General features: G+C 47.8%; 1 protein-coding gene across 17 annotated transcripts in view; it reads right to left on the bottom strand.

Annotated features, from left to right (window-relative positions):
* Window positions 1–1,142: 1,142 nt before the first annotated feature.
* The window catches only part of RFT1 (RFT1 glycolipid translocator homolog), a 48,329-nt gene continuing 24,288 nt past the window's right edge, over window positions 1,143–25,183 (bottom strand). For 2 of the 17 annotated variants that reach the window (XR_015151553.1, XR_015151550.1), the window contains exons 9-15: window positions 24,236–24,366; window positions 22,994–23,138; window positions 16,874–16,979; window positions 11,359–11,608; window positions 10,754–11,040; window positions 6,318–6,466; window positions 4,074–4,355 (exon numbers count right to left, since the gene is read on the bottom strand). Coding sequence is in view for 5 of the 17 variants with exons in the window: in XM_086367538.1 (XP_086223664.1) it covers window positions 10,873–11,040; window positions 11,359–11,608; window positions 16,874–16,979; window positions 22,994–23,138; window positions 24,236–24,366 (800 nt within the window). In the remaining 12 variants the exon portion in view is untranslated. Of the gene's footprint in view, window positions 6,467–10,431; window positions 11,041–11,358; window positions 11,609–16,869; window positions 16,980–17,788; window positions 18,609–21,495; window positions 21,712–22,993; window positions 23,139–24,235; window positions 24,367–25,183 lie in introns of those variants that run through there. The other 15 variants (XR_015151552.1, XR_015151549.1, XM_086367538.1 and 12 more) reach the window with 13 other exon arrangements.

Raw genomic sequence — 25,183 nt, 5'->3', positions numbered from 1 at the left:
TTCTATTTCTCAAATGCCTCCTGATGGCTGAGGCTGGCGACATGTGTCCTGCACCAGTCCCAGTGTCCCGTGGTGGGGTCCGGCTGACCTGATTTCTGTCTGATGACACTCTGGGGTACAGCCTCAGGGGCAGATGGATGGTGGTCACTGGAAGCCCCAGATCATGCACAGGCCTCTTCTGTGTGAGGCACAGGGTTTTCCAGCAAGTGCTCTGGACTCAGAAGGCTCTCTGCCTACTCAGGTATGTGCTGTCTTTAGGGACTTGGTGCCACGGCTGGGAGTTGCCCATGTGTGAACAACTGGATGACCAGGTCCTCTGAAGCCCTTGGAACCACTGCAACCTCCACGCCTTCCCTGCAGCTGAGTTTAACTGACTGTGACCAGGAAAGGAAAGAAGCTGCTTCTGGTGCAGAGGGCGGGGGCTGGGGTCGGAGCTCAGGCCCCTAGTGAAGGAGACCTGGGGCGGTGGGAGACTGGCCTGTGATGAGGGGGCTGCTGGTGGCCAGGGGAGGCACACGTCAGCCTGGCAGTGAGGTGAGGGCTGGTTTTGCCTCTTTTAAGAGGAGTCAGCCATGGGCGGTCAAAGAAGAGCGTGGACCCCGCTGTCGGTGGGCTTCTGGCTCAGCCTGGGACAGGGATGGACACAGACGCAGGGGAACTTGCCCGGAAGACCCACCTCTGTCCTCTGCAGTCGGGGCCGAGATCTCCACACCACATGCAGTCCTTTTTTCAGCCGCATTGCACAGCCCGTGGGATTTTAGTTTCTTGATCAGTGATTGAACCTGGGCCCACAGCAATCAAAGCGCTGTGTCCTAACTCTTGGGCCACCAGGGAATTCCCACCACGTGCAATCCTGTTGTGGATTAGACCCCTACCACGTGGTTCTGTTTACATGGTCCCCACCCCACTGGGCTGCAGCATCCTTGGGCGGGTGAGGGGGGTGGCAACTCTTGACCGTAACTGCATCTCCTGGGACAGACCCACATCTCTGCCGCCATCTTACTACTGTTCCTTAACTTCCCCGAGCCTTTTCCCTCTGGGGAAGAGAGGGGCCCACAGATGGGATGGTGAGAGTGGAAAAGGGGTGATGTGGGGCTCCCCAAGCAAGGTCTCCAGGGAAAACACAGAATCCGTGATACCTGTTGAGGTTAGTCATGTTGAGAAGAACTTTATTGTATTTGCTCAGTTTTATGATTTTGTAGGGAAGAACATAAAGTATTTTTAAGAACGCAAATAATGAGATAATTAATAGTTTGACAATAATCAACAGATTATAGTAAAAAGGAAATAGGATACTACTTGGTTTAGCAGAAAACAATGTTTTTATAGTTTTAAACATGTAAACATGAATTTACCCCAAATCCTGACACTGGGAAGATGGGAAGTATGCAGAGAGCAGGCTGACTGTTCCATAAAAGGTCAATATTCTAAAGGGGAAACAATTAAGAAATAGTAACATAAGCAAATTGCTTACAAATATGAAGGGAAATGAAGAAATGACCAAAAGAACTAAAATGATGAGCCAAGGAGTGGGTAGCTTGGGAGGGGGATGCAGAACTTGCTGTTTGGGGTTATCTTTCAAAACTGTGTACATGTGTTCTTTTGATCAAAAGAAAAACTGAAAATTATAATAGGTAGAGTTTAGACAGAGGCATGTTGAGGATGGAGAGGTAGACTAAATTGTCCAGGTCACAGAATTGAGAGACAGCTTAGCAGGAATCCATGGTCAGTTCTGGAATGACCTTGTCAAGACCATGGACTCCACCTATGGGCCAGTGGCTCACCAAGTGCCCTTGAAGGCTACCCAAATGGGCCTCTAGCCTAACAGGCTGCACCCCATGCCTCTGGGCAGGGAAACAAGGCCCAAAGCCACTTCCTTGAGGAGGCCACGTCACCCCAAGGGAGGAGTGGGAGCAGACGGTAGAGGTGCCTGCCTGGGTTGTTTCACTTCCTTTCTGTTTACTGGTAGCTTTAGCTCCCAAGTTTCCCGTCCAGCCAGGCTGATTAGTCAGATTCTCCAGGGGGAGGCCTGGGGCATCGTTGATTTTCCTGACACCTGGGGAAGCGGTTCCCTGTGCCTGGCACACTCCACTTGCAGCCAAGGAAGCAGTGGAGCCTGGAGTGGGCAAAGTGCAGACAAGGTCTCTGTGCCAGGATGTTCTCTACCATGTGGTTTTCAGTGCAGGGAATCCGGGGACAACTTAACTGGTACACCGTGCAGTAAAAGCAGAATAATATAGAGGGCAGTGTGAACACGGGAAAATGTATGCACCACATGCCAACTACAGAGAGGCCATGGGAGGGCATTTCTGTCTACAGGGTACTGGCTGCCCCAGGACACTTTACAAGTTAATATAAGAAATACCTGTTTAATACAATACATGAGGCTGTCATGAAATAAGATCATTTGCCATCAGGAAGAACAATACGCGGAGATATTTTAGACTGTGATGACATCTTCTCTGGTCCCGTCTGAAGGCAGCCCCAGGCTCCAGCCTCGGAGCACTCAGGCCCACCAGCTCTCCCACTCTCCACTCAGCCCCAATTTGTGGTGCATGGGGGCTTCTCCTTGGCCCCCACCACGGTCCCAGAGCAACAGTGAGTAGGGATCAGAACCTTTTGTAGATGGAGAAGAGGATCTTTCAAGAATTAGAATGGGATTTCCAGGCTCTCTGCTTCTGTTGATTATCTGGATCAACAGCTGGTCCCTAGGGCCAAAACATCATCTCCCAAGCTGCAAAGGTAACCAGAAGCCTTGCCCACATGCCTTGGGGAGCATGGCCCACAGAGGGTGATGGGAATGAAGAGGCCTGGAGCACCGGGCTCTGTGGATCAGAACCAGCATACCCAGGTCACAGCCTTTTGAAGAGGAGCAGGAAGGAGAAAGCGGAAGGCCTGATGGACTCCCCACCACTCAGATATGACCCAGACACCAAGGTCAGCAGCCTTACTCCTTACTCAAGGATCAGGGCCAGACTCAGACGAGTCTGGTGTCTCCCTGCTCTGAGTCCCAACTGTGGGCAGAACACACTTCCTTGCTTACGAAAACCCCATCTTAACAGTAGCACTCAAGACAATACCCCCTCAGACTTCCCTGGTTGTCCAGTGGTTAAGACTCTGCACGTCCACTGCAGGGGGTACAAATCTGACCCCTGGTTGAGGAACTAAGATCACATATGCCACATGGCGTGGCCAAAAAAAATAATAATAAAAAAATAAGATTAGGGACTTCCCTGGTAGTTAAGAATCTGACTGGCAATGCAGGGAACACGGCTTCCATCCCTGGTCTGGGAAGATCCCACATGCCTCGGGGCAACTAAGACAGCAAGCCACAGCTAATGAGCTCACATGCTGCAACAACGGAGGCCCCTGTGCCCTGAAGCCCCCTTGCCCCACAATAAGGAGCCACGGCAGTGAGGAGCCCATGTGCTGCAACTAGACAGCAACCCCCACGCACAGCAACCAGAGAAAGCCCGTGCACCACAGTGAAGACCAAGGCAGCCAAATAAATAGATAGTCATAATAAATAAAAAAGTTTAACAAGGGAGAAAACAGGTAAATTAAAAATAAGACAGCATCCTCTGTCCTAGGTTCTGGCCTTTCTCTTCCAGCTGCTTCCAGAAGGGGAAAGCCAGTTGGTCTGAACCTTGCATCCTTCATTACAGCCCAAAGAAGGAAAAAACAACAAGCAGGCTGATGGCAGAGGCAATGGCTGTTTTTGTTGCCTTTTCGGGGTGAGGAGGAGGAAGAACTCAAGTTTCAGATCAACTTTGATGAGTGGGTTCAAGGTGAGGACACTGGCAAATTGGAGACTGAGGCAGTGTGTGAGGGGGTGCGGGAGTGTCCTCATGGTCACCATGGCGAGGCCTAAAGCTGAGGCCAGGGGAGCCAGTGCCTTTGGCCGCCCACCCGCATGGCAGGACCAACTCGGATCCCTCCGTTTTCTTCAGAAGCTGCCGACAGCAGCTGGCCCTCCTTGGACAAAGCCACACTCTAGTCTATCACCAGGGGTCTTTTTTCTTTCTGCTTTAATCTGAAGCTGCAGGGAAATTTTAAACTACCAGCTGAGGCAATTTCTGAAATTGCTGAAAATCATTTAATAGGCTTTGCAAGCATCCCCTCTTACCAGGGGGGTGGGAGGGGCATGGGGCAGTTCAGGCTGAGCCTGAAAGAGGGCATTTGCTGGGCTCTCCCTGGAAACGATAGCTCTGCTTCCCCCAGCTGGGCCGCCGGAGCTTGGCTGGGAGTCAGAAGACCTCGGGCGGTCTCCCTGACCCATGCCCTCACCTTCTATGCTCCTCCAGGCAAGCTTGGCTGAAAAGGAGCTTTCGTTTCCTCTTCACCTGCAGCACTGCCTTCAAGAAAAGGGGAAAGAAATGTTGCCACTGCAGGAAAAAAGATTCAACCACATACATGTCTGTGGACTGGGCTTAGGTGGGGAGGAGGGAGTAGGTAGGGGTGAAGCAAACGTTCCCAGGGGCCACAGTTCCTCTGTGTTTGGTAGATTTATAATTCCAGTCACAGAACGAATGATGGACTGGTGGGGCACACCCTGCTTGTTGCTCCTCCATCCTTTCATGGATTCCCTGCCATACCCAATGAGGTGAGTGTTCTAATGCCCATTTTTAGACCAGTAAACTGAGGCACGTAGGCATGAACTACCTTGCTCAAGGTCATGTTTGAAGTGGTGCTGGGTCCATCTCCAAGACCCTTTCTGGAACCCCCACACAACCTGCCTTCCTAATTCTCAGGGGAGAAGGAAAATAGGGCTGCTGAAAGAAAGAGAAAGGATTGTGACAGAGTCGACACGTGCAACTGAGCCTGACAGGGTGAGGCCCAGGAGGCAGAGAGGTGAGAAGGGGTGAAAGGCTGGAGGCCAGACAGCAGGTGCCGCGGGGCTCCAGAGCTCACCCTTAGAACCAGACAAGGCAGGAGCCAAGGAACAGGGATGGGCACGTGTTTACTAATGCCACGTGACTGGGATTTAGTGCCTTCTGGGTGTGACAGCACTGAAGAAAAGGGTTAAATCACCAGTATCTGTAATGTCCTTACTCCTTTCTTCTTTGCCAGCACAGCCATAGACAGGCCTGGAGTTGGGTCAACAGGAGCAAGGGTGGGGAGAAGAGAGCCTGGGCTGGGGTTAGAGTGGAGAGCGTCAGGGGAGGACTGGCCGAGGGCGAGGAGCAGAAGAGAAAGATGGTAGAGAGGTGGGTACACAGGACATATAGGAAGCCTTGCTATGGGCTGTTTTCTCCGAAGCTTCCAGAGCTACATTTGACTGTCCGGCCTCTGTTTTCCTTCTATCCCCTCTGTGCCATGCCAGGTGGGTTAGCGACAGATGAGGAAACCAAGGCAAAGGGAGGCAAGATCTGCCTATGGTTACAAAGTGATGGAGTGGCTGAAGTCAGCCACCTTCCCGCTCCTTGGTGATGTCACCTGAGTTCAAGGCCATCAACAGAGAGAGGACCATGGGGAAGAGACAACTGTTTCTTTGTAACACAACATAATTTGGGGCCAGATTTGTTTCTCCCTAACATCTGTTACTTATGCCAGTGGCTGTGCAAAACAATTACCTTAAATTCTTTAAGATGAGATGAAGACTGGGAAAGCGGGGGGAACTGTGGGAGAAAACGTCATGGAAGGTCAGGGAGGAGGTTTAAAACGTTCAAACTTGTGGATTTCAAACTGGACAGGGTTTCATTGTTTTAACAGAAAGAACTCCTCTTCCAAGCAAATTCTTAGGAGTAATCCCCAGTTTTCATTCCGATCAGAAGGGTGCTGCTCCAGTTGGCGTAGGAGCTGGAAGACCCCTCTGCCCTCTCAGGCGCTAGGTTATCAAAAGAGCTTAGATCTGGCCTTTGTGAACGAGTGAGGAATGGAGCCCAGAGGCTGATGGTACCTGCTATGTGCCACGGTTGGTAGAGTGAGGCTTGTTCAAGGCCACCCAGTGAGTTAGAAACGGGCAGCCAGGCTGGCGTATAACCATGGATGCGACCCCGTGGGCCGCTTAGAAAGCAAACTCTGCTCGTGTGCTTCAGAAGGCGGACATGACGCAAGCGGGCCTCCCTGGTGCTGATGCAGACGGGAGGGACCTCTGGGTGCTCCCCAAAGAGCCTGGCTCTCGGCCCTGTGTTTGCAGGGTTGCTGCAGGGAGAGCTGAGGGGAGGGGAGGTAAAGATGAGTGCCCCGCATGCTTGGGCATCTTGCCATCAGCCCCGCGTGATGTCACTCCAGGTTACAAAAGGAAAAAGGAAAAAAAGGAAAAGCCAGCAGCTCTTCCCCTCTATGCCCCACCCCCGAGCCTAACATCTGCACACCTGCAAGAACATCCTCTTGTCATTGGAGAGATGCCACTTAGGGACTCTCACAAGGCACGTCAGGAAGAAAGGAATCTTCGGCTCTAGTTCAGGAACATAAAAAAGGCGCTGTGCTAATCTGGTTTGTTCATAAAATTGTTGTCAATGCCCTGGGGGGAACAAAAAGGAAAGCTGTTTTAGCAACATTCCCTAGTTTGGTTGGGATTTGTGGAGGAAAACACCCCATTTCCCTCATAGTGACAATGTTTTGGTTCTCCTGCGTCCTCTGGCTCTCCCTGCCCGGCTGTGCCAGGCCCAGACGAGGGCACACCCAGAGACCAGGGAGAGTGAGCCGTTAACGCTGGGATTCGCAACAGGCGCCTATGGAGAGGGCCGTGGCTCCTGTGTCACCCAGAGTTGTCTCATAACTCTCCTTCTGAAAGAAGCCCTCTGGACCCCAAGTGCCACGCTCCCTGGTGTGACCTATTGTGATTTTCAGAAGGGAGTGCAGAGAAGTGAGTGAGGAGCTGTACTGAGTCACACTTTCATCGCAGACCTCCTTCTCCCCCGCCCGACACGGCTGCGTGGAGGCCACACACTATTAGTTCCACATAATTGAAAAGTGTGTCAGGATCTCTCAGACATGAACCCAAAACATGCTGCTCAGTTGTCACCTCCAACGTGACTAATGCAGTCGTGTCTTAATTAGTCACTGCTCACTGTGCTGACAGCATCAGAGCCCCGTTCCAAGGCCCCAGGTTGTGATGCAGATGAGATTAAAGGACTGAGGCTTGCCAGGTTCTCAGGTCCTGTTCCCACCAGGCGGCCCCTGCCAAGCACACTGGTCAGACCAGGGCAGCACTGTGACCGTCAGTCAACAGCAGGGAGGGAGGTAATGAGACAAGTAAATGGTGGACTAGAGGATTCCCTCGTAAGTTGGTCGTTTCGTCACAGGCCCTCAGGCAGCTCCTCCAAGGCCGAAGTGGCAACTCTGGCTGAATCACACCACCCTCTCCAGCCCCTGCCCAGTGAGAGCTGATGGAACTGGGCACCCACCTGCCCCCAGGGTGGCCCCTCTGCTGGTTCACTTATGACCCTGTGCCCACAGTAGCCACCCTATGAAGATAACCTGGGCCAGTTCCCTTTCTCCTCAGGGGCTCTGCGTTCAGAACAGAGCTCAGAGCCAAAAGGAGACTGTGGGAGAGAAGAAAGGTGGTGAAAGAGACTGCCTCATCAGTGGAAGAACGTGGAACATTGTTCTGGGTAGAAGGGAAGAGCAGTGAGTAAAATGCCAGTCCTGTCAGTCCGGGACACAGACGTCTCCATCGCAGGGCCGAGGGAACCAGCCCCTCTTTCCAAGTCGGGATCACCATCCAGTCACGTCCACCAAGGCAGGGAGAACCGTTTTGACGATGACTAAAAATGATTCACATACCTAAGGTACTTGCCCACCTTTCTTTCAAAATTTAAGAATTTTTTGTTTCGTTTTTGGAAGAAGTGATATGAAAGATCTTCACACAAATATGGAGAAAATAATTTACTCATTTTAAAATTGGAAAATTGACGTGAAACTAGCAATATGAATACACTGGTTTTTTTTTTTTTAAAAAAAGGGCAGGAGGAAGGAGGTGCCCTGGTGAACTAGGTTGGTAAGTGGCAGCGGGTGGGGCAGAGCATACACACAGGAAACTGACATGAAACTAGCAATATATACCCAAGTTGTTGTTGTTGTTCTTGTTTTAAAAAGGCAGGAGGAAGGAGGTGCCCTGGTGAATCAGGCTGGTAAGTGGCAGGGGGTGAGGCAGAGCACACTGCCAGAGCCTGGAGTCACCACTAAAGAAGCTTTAAGTGGCACAGCAGCAGCCGCTGACGGAGGGACCTAACAGGCCAAACCCCACGTCACCAACACACATGTGGCCAGGGCAGCACAGAAAGACGAAACGCTGTCATTCTCACCATCAAAGGTTTCTGTTTCATAAATGGATGTGCTTTACAGACTTGCTTCCATGGAGAGGTAGCCTCACTTATATTTTAAGTGGTACTTAAGGCCTGAAGTGTGATTTCCCCCCCAGTTCCTTCCTGGGTAATGTGGGGCGGCTCAGCACCCTTGAAGGCCAGCCCCTCCAGACCCAGGTGCAGCTCTAGGGGGCGGGGAAGCCCCAGAGCCAGTGGCCGGTCCCAGCTGTGCTGCAGGGAGCAACCGGGTGGAGACAGAGACTATGGGCCACACGGGGCTTGCTGCCCAAGTGCTGGAGCCCAGGAGGCAGGTGTTAGTAGTGGGAAACACCCGTTTCCCAAAAGCCTGGGCTATGAGAACTCCTCTTTCTATAAATGAGGAAGCAGGCCACAGCAAAGAGCCCTGGGTGACCATCCCAGCTGGCCATCTCGCCAGAGGAGCTGGCCCTGCCTGGCGGCCAGCCTGGTGCTGACAGCACCACCTGGCTGGCTGTTTGGGGACGAGATGAGATGCGCCCTCGCTGTCAGATGCAGAGCTTCTCCGGGCAGAAAAGCAGAGTGGGAGCTGTGGAACTCACACTCCTAAGGAGCTAGGGAGCCAGTGATGCTACTCAGGCAAAGGTGGCTTTCTTCCTAGAGCTGGGCACAGATGCTGTGAACATGAGCAGAACTGGCCCTGGGCCCTGACTCGGGTGAGGATGACAGGGTAAGCCCCACCCCAGAGACGCAGATGCCAAAGGTCTGGAGGGGTCCTGGAAACCTACATTTCTGACTTGCAATCCAGGAGATTCTGAGGCAGGTGGTGTGAGGCCCACACTTCAAGTCTGGGGTTAAGTGGGATGGGGTCCTAGCAGAGAGAGGGGTGGTCAACCAGAAATTGTGAGGGCTGGAGGCTCATGTCTGTGTGTTCTAGAGAGCAAAGAAGTATTTGAGAGGGAGGGCTGCCTTCTCTATGCGCCACCTACCCTACCCCGTGGAGCAATCAGTCCTTCTGAGCTGGGCTGACCCTGCCTGACAACACAGGACCAGCCCCACGCTTCTGGAGGGCCTCTGACTGCTCAGTGACACCTTGCATTTAGCTACTGTCCCTGCAATTAATATAAAGCATTCTCTCTTTGACTAGATACACAGGTGTCCAAGTAACTGGATCCTAGTCTCAGGGTATCTTTATCCTTGGCCTCTTGGCACTGGCTCTGGACCAGTGGATTTATTTTTACTTAACTAAAAACTTTTTTTTTTAAATAAGTGGTTTATTTTGTATTGAAGTATAGCCAATTAACAATGCTGTGATAGTTTCAGGTGGCGAATGAAGAGACTAAGCCATGCCTATAATGTGTCCATTCTCCCTGGGTCACTGCATTTAAATTTGTGCACTTCAGGTAAACCACCATCTGATACCAGTTGCCCTGTTCTCTGGGTGTAAACACAGAAGGTTTGGGGACATCAGGGCTAGGTGATTATTAACTATCATCACCCAAGATATAGTTTGCGCATGGAGCTCCAAAGGCCATTACATCTAATTAATACATTAATGACATCAATTAATATATTAACAAGAAAAATGCCTTGCTGCCTGATAACAACGCCTGGTGACCTCACCTGCTGGGTACAGGGCCCAGAGGCAAGCCTTCACCTGGGCTCACTGTGGCCTGGAGGACCAGACCTGCAGGCCTGCCAGTCTTGTCCTGGAATTCAGGTGCACTGACCAGGGCCAGAAGTAAGGGGTCAGTGGGAAAGGGGCGTGATTCAGTGATACCTGCCATATAGAATTTACCTTATTTTATTCGAATGGAAGAAAGACACCTCTACTCAACTCTAGCTGTCATCTGTACAACCTCCTCATGAGAACTTACAGCCAACTGCAAAGTGGGCTTCCCTTCTGGGAACAAGATAGCTCACGAAGGATCACAGTGTCCTTTCTCCAGTGACCAGACCAGAGATGAGCTGGCTTGCCCCTGCTGTGACGGGAAGGCATGAGGTAGCCTTTGCAGGGACAGCCGTGAAGGGGACAGATGCTGACTCCGCCTGGCTAACTGCGGGAAATGTGATCTGAAAGCCTCTGTGTCTTCATTTCTTGGACTTCCCATTAACATTTCTCCTTCTCTAAAAATCCAGGTCACAGTGGGGAAAGCCACAACTCTGGGAGCAACTTTGTTGTATAACATCACAAAACACCACGTCTCCTTCATGCTTTTATAGCACATGGTAAATACTCCTGTGGAGGGTCAAGTGGCTCTATCTGTCCTTCTGAGCTAGATGATTATTAACAGCTGACACCCAAGATAGAACATGTGGGACACAGAGTTCCTAAGGTCAATCACACCCAAGAGGAATTAATACATTACTCAAAAAGAAAAATGCCAATTACAACAAAATGGTGAAAAAAATAATTGTATCGATTTTAAAAGAATTTTTTGGTCTTCCCTTAAAAAGGGAACCCCTTGCTATCTGAAACCGCAAATGGATGGTAAGTGGTCTGGTGGATCGCTCTGACGACTCACCTGCCTGGGTTGGTCTCACTGCACTGCAGACCCCTGGCCTGGCTCTCCTCCACGGAACACATGTTCCGCTCACAAGACCGCCCCACAGCTGGTCCAGGCGCCACAGGGCTTCCGCAAGGTCATGTCATTTTGTTAGCGAGTCTGGGCACGCCTAACTGAGTCCTAAGAAAGTGAATCAGCTTGGTTTCTGTGAGGAATGCTGTCCCGAGGGTCACTCCCAGACAGAGGGCCCCCACAGCGATGTGTGCCAGCCGGGCTAGCCAGCCCCGTTCACAGCAGAGGAACACCTGTGGAAAGAAACCATCGTCAGTCCCTGGCCCTCCAGCCATACCACCTTCCTTTGGGGCAAGCCAGGGAGAGTGGGACTCTACTGCTCCAGCTTCGAATCAGGAAAAGCTGTGACAGCCATGGACTAGGGTCTACTCTGTGCCCACAGGTACCACTGCTCAGTCATTTCACAAGATGCTGGCCTGAAGCTTAGGGGAAGGGGCACGAGGAAGCAAGTACTTGTTCAGCTGTGGGCAGAACAGGAAGGGGATGTCTGGAACAAGGGAGACTGGACAGACTGCAAAAGCATGTGGTGTGAAGGCTATGGGGAGTCTCACCTCTGAAACAGCAGTAATGCCACCACTGAGGGCAAATGTCCCAAGGAGGACTGGTGACAGGAACAGGCCATCCAGAGGCCTGTGGGGGCTCTTCCGGTAGTAGCGGTAGATGAAGTAAAGGCTCTGCATGATCCGAATGCCCATGTTGAAGCAGTTGGCCAAGATGAAGCCCACGCTGCCACACCAACGGGTCAGGACATAAGATAACATCAGGAAGGAAGACGACAGGGCCAGCATTGTAAAATTGTACCTGGGGAGAAGAAGACAGGCAAAGCAGGGCAGTGGGTACCTCATCCCAAGGCAGGGCTGCTGCAAAGAAAGGGGCTGTGAACATGAATTCACCTCTGAGATCCCATGATCCAGGTGATTTTTACATCAAATGCTAAGTGGATAACATGGAAACGTCACTGTCCCCCTCAGCCCTGAATAGAAGAGTAAAAAAATGAACAATTCAATGTATTTATGGTGTTTAAGGATAATAACTGGTTAAGTGACACTTTGTAATCAAAACCCATAAAAATCCTGTTCAGCCTGCCTTAATGTGAGGCTCAAGAATATGACACGGGTTCATGGTTTCGTGTGGACAGGCACTGTGTGGGCTGTTGGGAATGTGCTGGTGGACAAACACAGGGCCGTTTCCCTGTGGAGCTTGGATCCATCTTACAGACAAGGAAACCAGGCCCAGAGAGGCTGAGGAATCTGCCTAAGGAGTGAACCAACAGCCCAACCTGACCCCTGGCCCCTAAACTGTAGCACTGCTTCCTTTGGGAAAGGCAGAAGCCCCGTAACCTTTGCCAGCAGATCTCACTCAAAGCAAGTGACCAGCTTCCATAACAGAATGAGAAGAGGGAGCAAGGCCTGGCCCACTGTCAGGGTTTCCCAGACTCTCACACATCCCTCCTTGGCTCTCCATCCACCTTTCTAGAGCTCTGTGGGTCCTGTGACTGGAGGGCTTACACCGTTCCTTTCACTTCTCTGATTCCATGGCAGTACATCACTTAGTTATCTTCAGTTTTCAGCTCTAGACTGAATCTCAGAAAAGATAAAAATCTTCCAAAAGGCTTGTGGTACAACCATGAACCAAATTCTCCAGCGTCTGGTTTCCGCTGAGCACATAGCAGGCAATCTAAGTGTATAGTTGTTGAGGAAACCAAACCCCTTAGATCCCCAAGTTGTGTCAGCTGGTTAGGAAACCTCAGAGACCACCATTCAGCTTCTGCACAGGAAGGAGGGGTGGCAAGAATGCCACTGGGTCCCCCAAATGCCTGGGTCCTTGTCCTTTGGCTGACCAAGCCCAAGGTGCTATGGGAGACGTAATTATCGGAGTGTGTGTCATCAAGAACAAACACACACATACACACACACACCTATACTCTAACAGGGGACAGAGCTTTCATCTAGAATTCCAGACAAGTAATTAATTTGCTTCTTAGTCGACACAGTTTCTTTTTAATGAGTAATGGAAGTACAAGAGCCCATGTCTTTACAGAGGAAGCATCTTCACTAATGCTAATCAATAATCAGAATGGCCAACTTTATAACAAGCCACAGAGGGTGGGCCAGTACTCTGACCAATTTTCCAAAAAGAAGATGATGTGTAATGTTTGGTTCTTCTTCAGACTACAGGTTCATAAACTTTCATAACCTGTTGGGTCATGTTCACCCAACTCCAAGCAGAAGGGAAACAATGAATGAAACTGGTAGCTAATTCATGTTAACTCCAGCAGGGACAAGTCACAGTGTGGCTTCTTTGGTGTAGTCACTTGGGAGGCGCTAACAATGAGGACGTCTACTGTTTCTCATTAGAATAGGGCTCTGCAACTGTTGAACTTTGCAACACAAATCTATAGTCTTAAAGGCATTATCCACTTCAGGATAAAATAAGAATTTTAAAGATAAAATTAAAATGCCACTTTGTAAATCAGTGGGAAATTAGTCAGCGACAATGACTATTTTCTAAGGTTTGGTTAACATAAACAGGAAGTTATTTTTAATCAGGTTTATCAAAAGGTAAGCAACTGAAGTGTCCCCCAGTGGGTGCTGGCTGAAAACATCAAGGTACGGCCATGACAATGTGGCCTAGGTAACTACGTAGAGTACAGCACGGGTCTCTTATGTGCCTAGGCAAGAAGACAGCACTTGTCCTTCATTCAGTCAACAGTACGGAGTCCAGCTCCACATGGGGCACTCAAGGGCCGACAAGTCAGACAAAGGAGCTCTCAATCATTGGCCTCTGCATCACTGTCCCCTCTGCCTGGAAGGTTCTAGCCCATCTATACATGGCAGACTCTTCCTGGTCATCGAGGCCACAGGGTAATGCAACCTTCTCAGAAAGACCTCCCGATCTAAAAGGGCTCCCACTCTCACCCCATAACCCTGTTTTAGTTTTCCATGCTGCTGCTACTGCTAAGTCGCTTCAGTTGTGTCTGACTCTGTGCGACCCCATAGATGGCAGCCCATAGGCTCCACTGTCCCTGGGATTCTCCAGGCAAGAACACTGGAGTGGGTTGCCATTTCCTTCTCCAATGCATGAAAGTGAAAAGTGAAAGTGAAGTCGCTCAGTCGTGTCCGACTCTTAGCGACCCCACGGACTGCAGCCTACCAGGCTCCTCTGCCCATGGGATTTTCCAGGCAAGAGTACTGGAGTGGGTGCCACTGCCTTCTCCGTTAGTTGTCCATAGAGCACAATGTTCTTATCTATTTACTTGTTTGCTGTCTGCTTCCCTTATTGTCAGCTACAGGAGAGCAGGGATCACGTCTGTTTTGTTCATGGCTGTACTCCTGGAGCTTAAAGCAATGTCTCTTAGAAAACAGATGCTCAAAAAAATTTGTCAAATGAACAAAAGAAAACGAGACAGGCTTAACAAAACACAACCAAGATTCTTCAATGGGGCATAATGTGAAGCCATCAATCTTCTATATAGATTATGAAGTTATTAACAACAAAGGAACTTGCAGCTCAAAGGACATTCTAATATTTCACATCCAACCAAATGCCTTATTTTTATTAAAAAACAAATACTGATTAACCTGTAGTTCAGTAAGTAAAATAGATGAAAACTACTCAATTATACTACAAAAAAATCTTACTACAGTTTTATGTCTGGCTAAATTCATAGAAAGGAAAAAAGCCTGGGGTCAGTGATGAGCTCAGGTGCTCCACGTGTTCAGAACAAGACTGGGGGTTGGGGCCAGGGGCCTAGACAAAAAGGGGGCTTCCACATTTAATACAAACTTGGAGATCATGCTTAAAACCACATTTTACTCCTAGGGGAAGTGAGTTACTTCAAATGAGAATATGGCTCTGTCTTTTCTCTATGTTGACGACTAATACCATGAAAATCATTTTCCAGATTTTAATATGCTGTCCAGGTCCCATTACAACTAACTTAAAAACCTGCTTCCTCTGGTTCAATGCAATGTAAGAGAAACCAAAGCAATCAGTCACTGTCTGTACTCCCTCATGATTTGTTGGAAGATAATATATTTTTAATGTTTTAAGCAGGCTTAGTCTTGTTTCTCCCTTTCAACATTAATGCTGCAATTATTTTAACAAAATTCCCTTCAAAGAGACAGATTCCTAGTCCAGAGTTCTTTCCAACACACTTCTGTACCTTATTTAGAATGTTTTAAATTATATTTTAAAATTATTTCATGTTAGAAGCACCTTTCATGTAAAAGCATAATATTTTCAAAATTAAACTTAGAGATCTTTTTATCCACTTTAAAAAAAAAAAAAAAAAGGACAGACTCAAAGCAGTGTATAGCTAGCTATAAATTTAACTGTCTGAAGTAAAAACCATGTCTAGACCACATTTGAGAACTATGGGTTGTGACCTAAAAGTGGGGTAGGAAATCAATTTAGAGCATCATGACATGGCAGTTTAAAAAACTGAAACAGAATTAAAAGCCATCATCAGTGTGTTCTGTACCTGGGGTACTTGTTGCTTTGTGGAAGCCTCGTTTCAGTCACACCTAAATATGCACTGGGTCACAGTGTTCAATGCAGTTTTTACTCTGAAAGCTGGTCTGGGCCAGCAGTTCCTCAAGCCCTAGCTATCATCAGCGATCTCCTGGAGCTGACTCCTTGGCCCAAGCCCCTAAATTTCAGTTCAGCTGGTGTAGGAGAGGGCTAGAACTTCTGAGGGGAGTTTAATCAGTCTGGGCTGGGACCACTGCTCTACACTCCAGCTCTCAACTATGGTGTGGCCCACAGGTCACCAAACCTCTGAGACAGGCCACAGTGGGAAGCAAAGGCTGCTGTGAATGAGAGGAAGGGCTCCCCCCATCTCTGAGGTATCCTTGCCCACCTCCCCGTACCCCACCAGGCCTCTGAGGGGTTTCAACAGCACTCAAGGCACTACAGAGGCAGCCTGAAACCCCCATGGGACCCAGACCTCAAGGGGCAAAGGGATAACGAGAGCCACTGGCCCCATTTCCTACTCCCACCCCCTCTCCTCTCTCTCCTTTGCCGCTAACAGTATTATCCTTCTTCTCAACTACATCCTACAGTGATGTCTTCAGATACTACCTTTCTACTTTTGGCGTTTGGGACACAAGAGATGAATGATCCTGGGTGTGGATCAGAGGCTCATACCAGAAGCTGACATCAGAATCATTGAGGAGCTTTAAAGAAAACATTTACATGCTCAGGGGCTACTGATTCTGTAGGTATGGTAGGAGAGAGAGTGGTGGGAGTCGAGTGGACAGGAATCTACATTTCTAACAAGCTTCATTGGGCAATTCTGACTCATAACCAGTATTAAGAACTACTGCTTGAAGCTCAGGGCAGAGGTCCCAACCTCAGGGTCAATGGACAGGAGAAAATGTGGCAAAACTTCTATGTGCACTTGAGTCTTTCTCTGAGGAGACATGTCACAGAGCCCTGAGATTGTCCATAAATCTGCTTTTTTAAAAAAATTTTTATTTCTTTATTGTTGGCCGTGTTGGGTCTTTGTTGCTATGCTCGTCCTACTCTCTGGTTGCGGTGCTGAAGTTTCTCGTTGTGGTGGCTTCTCTTGCTGTGGAGTATGGGCTCTAGGAGGCCCGGGCTCAGTACCTGTGGCTCATGGGCTTAGTTACTCCAAGGCATGGGGAATCTTCCCAGACCAGGGATCAAACCTGTGCCCCCTGCACTAGTAGGTGGATTCTTAACCACTGGACCATCAGGGAAATACCTGTAGACCTGCCTCTTGAGGAAGCTCCTGAGTAACCATCTGGAGCACTAGGCAAGGAGGTGGTGGAGGAGGGGGTCTCGTCTGGTGCCTGCCTCTGCCAACCAGGACTAACACAGCCCTTCAGGGCCTAGATTTTTCCCTTGACAAAGGGAGGCGAGGAACAGTGGCTGCTCCCCAGCCCTAGTGTGGAGAAGACTCACTGAATGGTGCCTGAGGAAAGCACCGCACTGCAGGCTCTAAAAGAGTCTTCTATAAATACATGTTCAGAATGAAAAGAAAGAAGCTACTTCATTTTGGCAGAAGGCCATGATTACAGGTGTGTCTTGAAGGTTACCCACCTGTCTACCTCCGCTTTGCTCATGGCAGCAAATGTGAAACACTCAGTCACTCCATTGATGGCAAGGAGGAGGACGTAAAGACAGTAGGCTCGCAGTAGGACAGGACCTGTAAGGAAACAACCTGCTGAGATTCCAGAGCCCAAGGGGGAGGCCCCCGTGCATCCTCACATCGGCTGGGTGGCCAGAGAACACCAGAGGGGTCATGAGCCCTGCTGGTGTGGTCACTGGGCAGATGTGTGGTCCTAACTATCTGCAAGGACTCTGAGCATTCCAGCGCACTGACCAAAATAAACAGCTAAAAACAAATGGACAGTTAGGAATAGATATACAGATCTCTTGCTTAGCAACTAAAAGCTTATCTGGCCAGCAAACAAATCTCACTTTTTGAAACAGCATGAAGAAGCCTGCTAGTCTGAGCACTCAGGGACACTAGTGGCCCTGCAGGTGAAGACAAAGTCAGCTGAAGAAGCCCTGAAGAAGCCCAGGACTCAGGAGCAGCAGCACACTAAGGAAATAGAATACCCACAACTCTGCAGGGAGAATCAGAGTTCGTTATTTTCTTCTAGGTTCTACAGCTAACTAACAAGCTTTGGGGAAATCTGCTAACAGAAGATCAGGAGCCTTAAAATGGAGTTGATCCCCTCTTTCTTGTTTTTTTTTTTTCTGCTGTGCTATGTGGCTTGTGGGATCTTAGTTCCCTGACCAGGGATTGAACTCAGGCTGTCAGCAGTGAAAGTGTGGAGTTCTAACCTATAGGATGGGAATTCCCTGAGCCCCTCTTTTAAAAGGGCCATTACCGAGAGGCAGTCAAGCAGTTTCCAACAAAATAAACATGAATGCAACCTACGATCCAAAAATTCTACTCCTGGGTATACAACCAGTGGAAATAAATGCAAATGTTCACAAAAACACATGTACAAAAACATCTGTAGCAGCTTTATTCCTAACAGCCCAAAATGACCACAGACAGGAAAAGGAGAAAGGAGAAAGGGCCATCCATACAAAGAAATACTTTTCAGCAATCAAGAAGAAAAAAAAACTATTGATCCATGTGAAAACATGCATCAATCTCAAAAACTTCATACTGTGGGAAAGAAGCCAAACGTGAAAGTGCTTACACTGTATAATTTCATTTATACAAAATTCTTTTTAAAAGTAATACTAACCTACGGTGATAAGAAATCAGAGCAGTTCTTGCCGCTGAGGTACAGTGGGGCAGCTGGGTGGAAAGCGCCCTATGAGAACCTTCTGGGGTAACGGAAATGTTCTGTATCTTAATCTGGATATTGGTTACAAGGTGTAGACATTTGTCGAAACTCTTAAGAGTACAGTATTTTACTTTATGTAAATTAGACCTCAATAAAGAAAAAAAAGAAACCACTAAAAGAAAAGGGCAGGCCAGGGGGAGTTCCAGAGTCTCAGAATCTGAAACTTAGTCATGGCTATGAAAGCTGCTTAATATGAAAGGTCCCCGTGCCAAGGGGACACTAAATAGTTTCATGGCCATCAAAAATAACAAAAAGAAGTGATATGGTGGTGAGCTGTTGAGGAGGGGAGGCATTCTGTGGTCCTATGATTAGGTCTCAGTCTTCAGTGAGCTTTTGCCTCTGGACTGTGAACTTCACAAACATTTCCAAGTTTTTTTCTCCCCTCTCAGATGAGATAGGATTGCTAGATTAGACTGGAGTTGGGAATCAGCACACCTTACAGACACTGCATGCTTGGTTCCAGACCACTGCAATAGAGCAAATATTTTAATAAAGAAGGTCACATGAATTTTTTTGGCTTCTCAGTACATATAAAAGTTATGACAACATACTGTATTGTATTAGTTGTGCAACAGCATTATGCCTTAAAAAAATGTAGTTACCTTAATTTAAAATAACTTATTGCTAAAAAATGCTACCCATTATCCGAGCCTTCAGCAAGCTGTAATCTTACTGGTGAAGGGGCTTGCCTGATGTTGGTGGTCTAATGGAGTTGATTTCATGGGACTGACTGGGTTCGTTTGATTTGATTTGGTTTGATCTGACTGGATAAAAAGAACTGCTTAGTAACAAGAGAATAGACTCTTGCATGATTTCAATACCTTTATCTCTGAAAGTTTTCCACTATGTTTGTCCCTGGATGTTTCAGGGTCTCCCAGTTTATAGTCTATGGGAACTTGAATAGAATTTGCATCCTACTATTGTGTGAAAAAGATAAAATGTTAAAAAAAAAAAAAAGAACTGTTTTAAATAGGCCTAGGAATGGGATAGTGAGCTATGGGTGAGGAGAAGCATTCTATGGTCCTATGATTAGGTCTCAATCTTTAGTGAGCACGCCTCTGGATTGTGAACTTCCCAAGTATTTCTGAGTTTTTTTCTCCCCATTCAGGTCACGATGGCTAAATTAGACTGGAGTTGGGAACCAGTACACCTCAGAGATACTGTGGGTCAAACAACCAAAAAACAAAACAAAGACAAAAGGAGTACTAACAGAGGAGCGCTGATGGCCCTCTCTTGGGTTCCACATTTTCATCATGTCAGGTTGCATCTCATTCCCCCAAACTGCTGCAGAAGTAGCTTGGCCCCTGCCACAGCCGTGGGATGACTCCAGCAGAGGAGGCAGGGACTAGGGTCTGCCTGTGCTAGCTCGAGGCTATGCTCAGTGTGCTTCCTTCTTCTCTCCGTCCTCCTCTCTCTAGCAGAGAGGAGCGGGGCTCCTCTCACAACCTGCACCTCTCACTTGGTAACTGAAAGTTGATGCCACGTGGACAGCGCGCTGCTTTGCAAGGTGGAGAACACAAACACCGGCATGAAACGGTGATTCGAATAGAAGGGTTTTGAGTCAACTTTAGGGAAAGAGGTTGGAATTGGGGAACTTGCAGATGGAACCTTAAACTCTGGGTTGAGCTGAGTGGTAGTATGGGTTGAATTAAATTGCCCCCAAAAGTAATGTGATGGGAAAGAATCTGCCTGCAATGCAGGAGACCTGGGTTCGATCCCTGGGTTGGGAAGATTCCCCCTGGAGAAAGGCATGGCAATCCACTTCAGCATTCTTGCCTGGAGAATCCCCATGGACAGAGGGGCTGGTGGCCTACAGTCCATGGAGTCGCAAAGAGTCAGACGCAACTGAGTGACTAATACTTTCACAAAAGTAGTGTGAAGTCCTAATCACCAGTAACTTAAGAGTATGGTCTATTTGGAAATAGCATCTTTATAATAAGTTAAAATGAGGTCATCAGAATGGGCCCTAATCCATTATGATTGGTATCCTTATGAAAAGCAGAAGTTTGGGCACAGAGATAGTCACAGAGGGAAGATGATGTGAATACACACAGGGAGAGGACAGCCACGTGATGGGGGTAATGTATTTCCCAGCCAAAGACTGCCAGCCAACACCAGAAGCTGAGAGAGGTGAGGAATGAGGCCTCCTCTAGAGCTGCCACAGAGAGCAGAGCTCTGCTGGCTCCTGGATTTCAGACTTCTGCAGAACTGTGAGACCATCAATTTCTGTTCTTACAAGCCACTTAGTTCATGACACACTGTGATCCCAGCCCTATGAAACTAATATTAGGGGCCTGAGAAGAAAAAAAGATTTTTAAAAAGTGAAAAAGGAGACACTGCTTTGGGAAAGCAAGTGTTCTCCTTACTGGCTGCAAATAATAAGCTCTTCCTTCTCCAAAAAAGAAAAAGTAAAAGAAAGGGCAAGACAGAAGCACCTAAGAGATGAATGTGAGAAGTCTCAGGGAGATTCATTGAATGTTTGTATTTTCCTTTAGGATGGAAAAGCTAGATATGAGGAAAACGTCTGATCAAAGTCTCAGACCACTTCCACAGCCCCTAATTACACACAAGGCTGAGCCCAAGTACTGCAAAGCAAACCCTCAGTGCTCCACGAAAGTCTGCCTGCGCTGCAGCCAAGTCCCCCTTTAGGAAACCAGCACTGCTGCTGCTGCTGCTGCCAAGTCGCTGCAGTCGTGTCAGACCCTGTGCGACCCCACAGACGGCAGCCCACCAGGCTCCCCCGTCCCTGGGATTCCCCAGGCAAGAACACTGGAGTGGGCTGCCATTTCCTTCTCCAATGCATGAAAGTGAAAAGTGAAAGTGAAGTCGCTCAGTCGTGTCCGACTCTTAGCGACCCCATGGACTGCAGCCTACCAGGCTCCTCCGTCCATGGGATTTTCCAGGCAAGAGTCCTGGAGTGGGGTGCCATTGCCTTCTCCAGGAAAGCAGCACAGAGGTCTCTAAAGGAGCCACTGCAGGTCTGGTCACAGGTGAGTCCACTTCACGGGCAAGGACAAAGGCAACATGCAACTGGGGCAACTGAGGACAGCAGCGCTGCAAGTTCCACTTTCAAAACTAAGTGGCGGGGCTGCGCCATGGAAAGTTCCTCATTCTTTTCTGATTCAGTAAGACTTTCTGGAGAAAGTCAATGTTCTGTGAGTATTTAAGGGAATAAAAAAAAGGCTGTGGCGAGGAGTACTGGGGCGCAGAGCAGCAGTGTTAATGTCTTTGGCACAGGAAAGGCATTTGGATTTGCAGCACTAGTCCGCAGAGTCAAGAAGAGGGCAACAAGAAGAGGCGTGGTGTGGAGACAGGGAAGGAAAGCCAGCAGGCACCCTGGGGAGACACACTCACCCTCCCAGAAGGCACACACAGCTGGAAATCTGGTCAAAATGAGAGGGAGCAGTGATGAGGAGACAGATGCTGGAAGACCTTGCTGGGGCAGGGATGTTGATGGAGGCCTGGGTCAGGCAAGAGACAAGGGTCCTAAAGATGCTGCAGTGACTAGAGCAAACCATACATCCTTTTCAGAGACTAAGGAACCAGACCATTCTCAAGATTCTTCTCTCTCTGAAGATGAGACCAAGAGAATATCTTATTGAGTCTAAAATGATTAATGACTTTGACATAAAACATCAGAGACATAATTCATTACCTTCATTTATCAAGTAACACTGACCCTTTTAGCTGACAAATCTATCATCGGTGCTCAAGACTGGCACCAGCATCTCACTTGAGTAAAAGGCCCACACAATGACAATAGTTTGTTGATATATCTTTAGTGATTAATGACTTAGGCAAGTGAATACTACGTTGATGGGACAGCCCTTCCCCTGTGGCACTGTCCTGTGGCTGCATTACAAAGGCTGCTCCTTGGTGATTACCTTTCTAGAGGGGCAGAGCTGCTGTGAAATAGCCTGTCCTGCTCTCTGTGCACTGACTTGCTAATGGCTTCCTATAGTTGCCTGACCCAGGGCACTACAAACCACATCATTGGTTTCACAGCAGCTGTTTGTCCAAACCTAATGACCTTTGTTCTTGTGTAGAAACTCAGCCCTTCTTTTCCTAATACTAAATGTTTGGGCCCATTATAGTGGAGACAAAAACATGCCAGTGATCTTGCAGAATGGCATCTGAAAGGGCCATTTACATTTGAGACAGGGCATTAGAAAAAAGTCTTCAAGGATCTTGTCTAGTGATGTGAGGAATTAAAAACATCTTTGCTCAGCCCAAGAGGAAACACTCTAAGTGGATTGCTAGTCTGTGACCCAGTGCATCTTGAAACTGGTCAAGTCCCCAGGGCCCAGCGACACTGTGAGACACTCAGTGGCCTGGGCACCAGGTGTTTCCAAGTTAGACACACTCAATACTTTTCTCTTTCAAAACCCAAGAGTCACTGGATTAAATATACCATTTTATTTGCTGAGATCAATTTCATTCTCTGCAAATGGCTCTGGGTTATCCTTCAGAGGCTTTTATGCATCAGGCCGTGAGATTTATGTGGCACTTACTGTCTTCAGATGTGTTTAGTACCAAGTGGAGACTCATTAGAGCCTGCTCTCTGCCTTCCTCACTTACCCTACAGGGAGCACAGGAAGCACTTGGCAAAACACATTTGAGGCCTGAAAGGAAAGCTAAGGATTCCTAACAACTTCTCCAAGTAAGGTTGTGGGGACTGATCAACCTGGTGCCAAAGCCCCAACTGCACCCTGAGCTGGTGTGACCTCAGGTGCCCCAGCCATCGGCAATCTTCCCTATACAGACACACATGTCAACCGTATCTAAATTTCATAAGACTCCTCTCCTTCAGTTGGGAAATTAGAACAGATCTGGAAAAAAACTCTGTGCATACCTGATCCTGAGCTAAGCATGGCCCCGCCATAGATGTCCAAAACCAGCTGAGAGTAGGCAAAGCCAAAAACAGTGATGGTCAGGCCGGTCAGCAGGGCCAGCTTTAGCAGGGACTCCAAAACCACGGCGGCCACAGCAACATCCTCCTGGGGCCGGGGGAGAAGGAAGGAAGTGGGATGAATCATGAGCTGGAGAGAAACCTCCCATCTGGCTTTCTCCCTTCGCTATTTCATGGATCACTCTTTCAACTGCTGAGAACCACTGCTGCTTTTCTACAGCCTGGGTTTGTTTCTACTCAATTAACAAATAGAGGAAAAAAGACAAAGTGTGCCTCCTTAAGAAAGCAGGGGAGGGTTAGTTTTTAACTCATTTAAGATAAATTGTCTCAAATGTTGCCTAGGAAACACTCACTTTCCCCTCTGACATTTATTCTCAAAGGGACAAGTTTTTACAGCACTAGCTAGCTTTGTCAGTGTGCTTCTCCTGACAAACAAGTCCAATTTCTGATGTTTCTGTAATTGACACTGAGAAAACATTCCTAAATCAGACTAAGAACCAGATTGGTTCATTTTGAAAAGATATTATGCATGAACTGTTGTCTGCAAAATATATTCTAAGACACATAAGAGGCTAACTAGTTTGCTTTTAATTCTAAGTCAGACATTTTCAATGATTCTAGGAAAAGGGAAGTTTCTACACACAAATACTCCTGGATTAAAATCTCTTCTGTTTTTACTGGCCAGACTACGTAGATTCTCAGGGTCAGAATGGAGCTCTGGGCACGTCACAGTCCTTAAGAAGCTAAACAACTGTTGTGATGAGCGAGACCAGATGCCCCGTGTTTTCCTCTCCATGCCCTCAATTAGTCTTGCCCCAGTCTCTGCATCCTTCGGCTCATCTTTGGTTCTTGAGAGTCTGAGGAGTGGGGAGGCAGCCTCATTCTTAAACCTTAGACCATAGGAAGGGGTCTGTGCTGCACTGGGGACAGCTATAGAGTTCTAAGAGGGCTGGGACAAAGAAAAGGTCACAGAGGACACAGGGTGAAAAGAAAGGGCTGACCAGGAGGAAAAGGAGAAGCTGGAAAGAAGAAGTGAGCTCAGGATCTTGCCATCATTCAGAATGTGAGAGGAGAATGAAAACTAGAAGAAAATTTCAGATCAAACAGAGGGAAACAGACAGCTCCTCATTTCTGTCTTGTTGATCCTGTACACTTGGAAGATGGGGACATGAAAACCAAGACTACCTGCTTCTGAAGTGTGGCGTCCTTTTCTCTTTCTAGCACCTTAGCAAAGAATATATAAAAACTCTCCTCTATTGGCTGGAAAAGTAATCTGGCCACAAGGGAGCCAAGATTATTCACTATATCATACACACCTACAAAACAAAAGAAAAAAAAGAAATAACAGTCTTACTGGTTTTTCTACTTGAATTTTTATAGCACTATTAACATTTTTTCTCATATAATTTTTTAGATTAAACTTTTTGAGATAATTATAGATCCACATGGAGTTGTAAGAAATAAAAGGGAGAACCATGTACCCTTTACCCAGTTCTCCCCAAATAGTGAATTCTTGAAAAGTTACAGCAAAAGATCACTGATATAAATTCAGTCAGGACACAGAACATTTGTATCACTAGTACTTTTTTATAACAGTCATAATGCCAAGTTGATTTTTTTCTGTTTTTATTTCTACTACTTAGGGATAGTATTCAAAAATAAATGTGAAAAAATATTAAGACCTATTTAGCCACACACATGGGCCAAATCTTCATGACTGTGATGACCTCCCTGTAACTCTGGCACCCTCTGACCCCCAAAATGAGCCCCAGAGCTCTGCAGAAAGCTGGGTAAGGACAGGGAATCCCAACAGAGAACTTGCTGCCCAAGATACACAGGAAGGAATAGTCAGATATACATTTATAAAGACCTACAATTTTCAATCTTCAGGATTCACTTTTTATAATCTTCAGATTTATTTTTTCATGAAATGTATCAAACTACAGGGGCTTCCCTGGTGGTCCAGTGGTTAAGAATCTGCCTTGTAATACAAGAGCCTGCGCTCTGCAACAAGAGAAGCCACCGAACTGAGAAGCCCGCACGCCACAACCAGTTCCTGCACGCAGCAACAGATCCAGTGCAGCCAAAAATAAATAAGTAGATAGATATTTTAAAAAGAATCAAACTACAGAG

Source organism: Bos grunniens, chromosome 22 (genome assembly GCF_055505025.1).
Source record: "Bos grunniens cultivar Pamir isolate PY7600 chromosome 22, Bosgru_T2T1.0, whole genome shotgun sequence".
NCBI lineage: Eukaryota > Metazoa > Chordata > Mammalia > Artiodactyla > Bovidae > Bos > Bos grunniens.
This window is presented reverse-complemented; position numbering and strand designations above follow the sequence as displayed.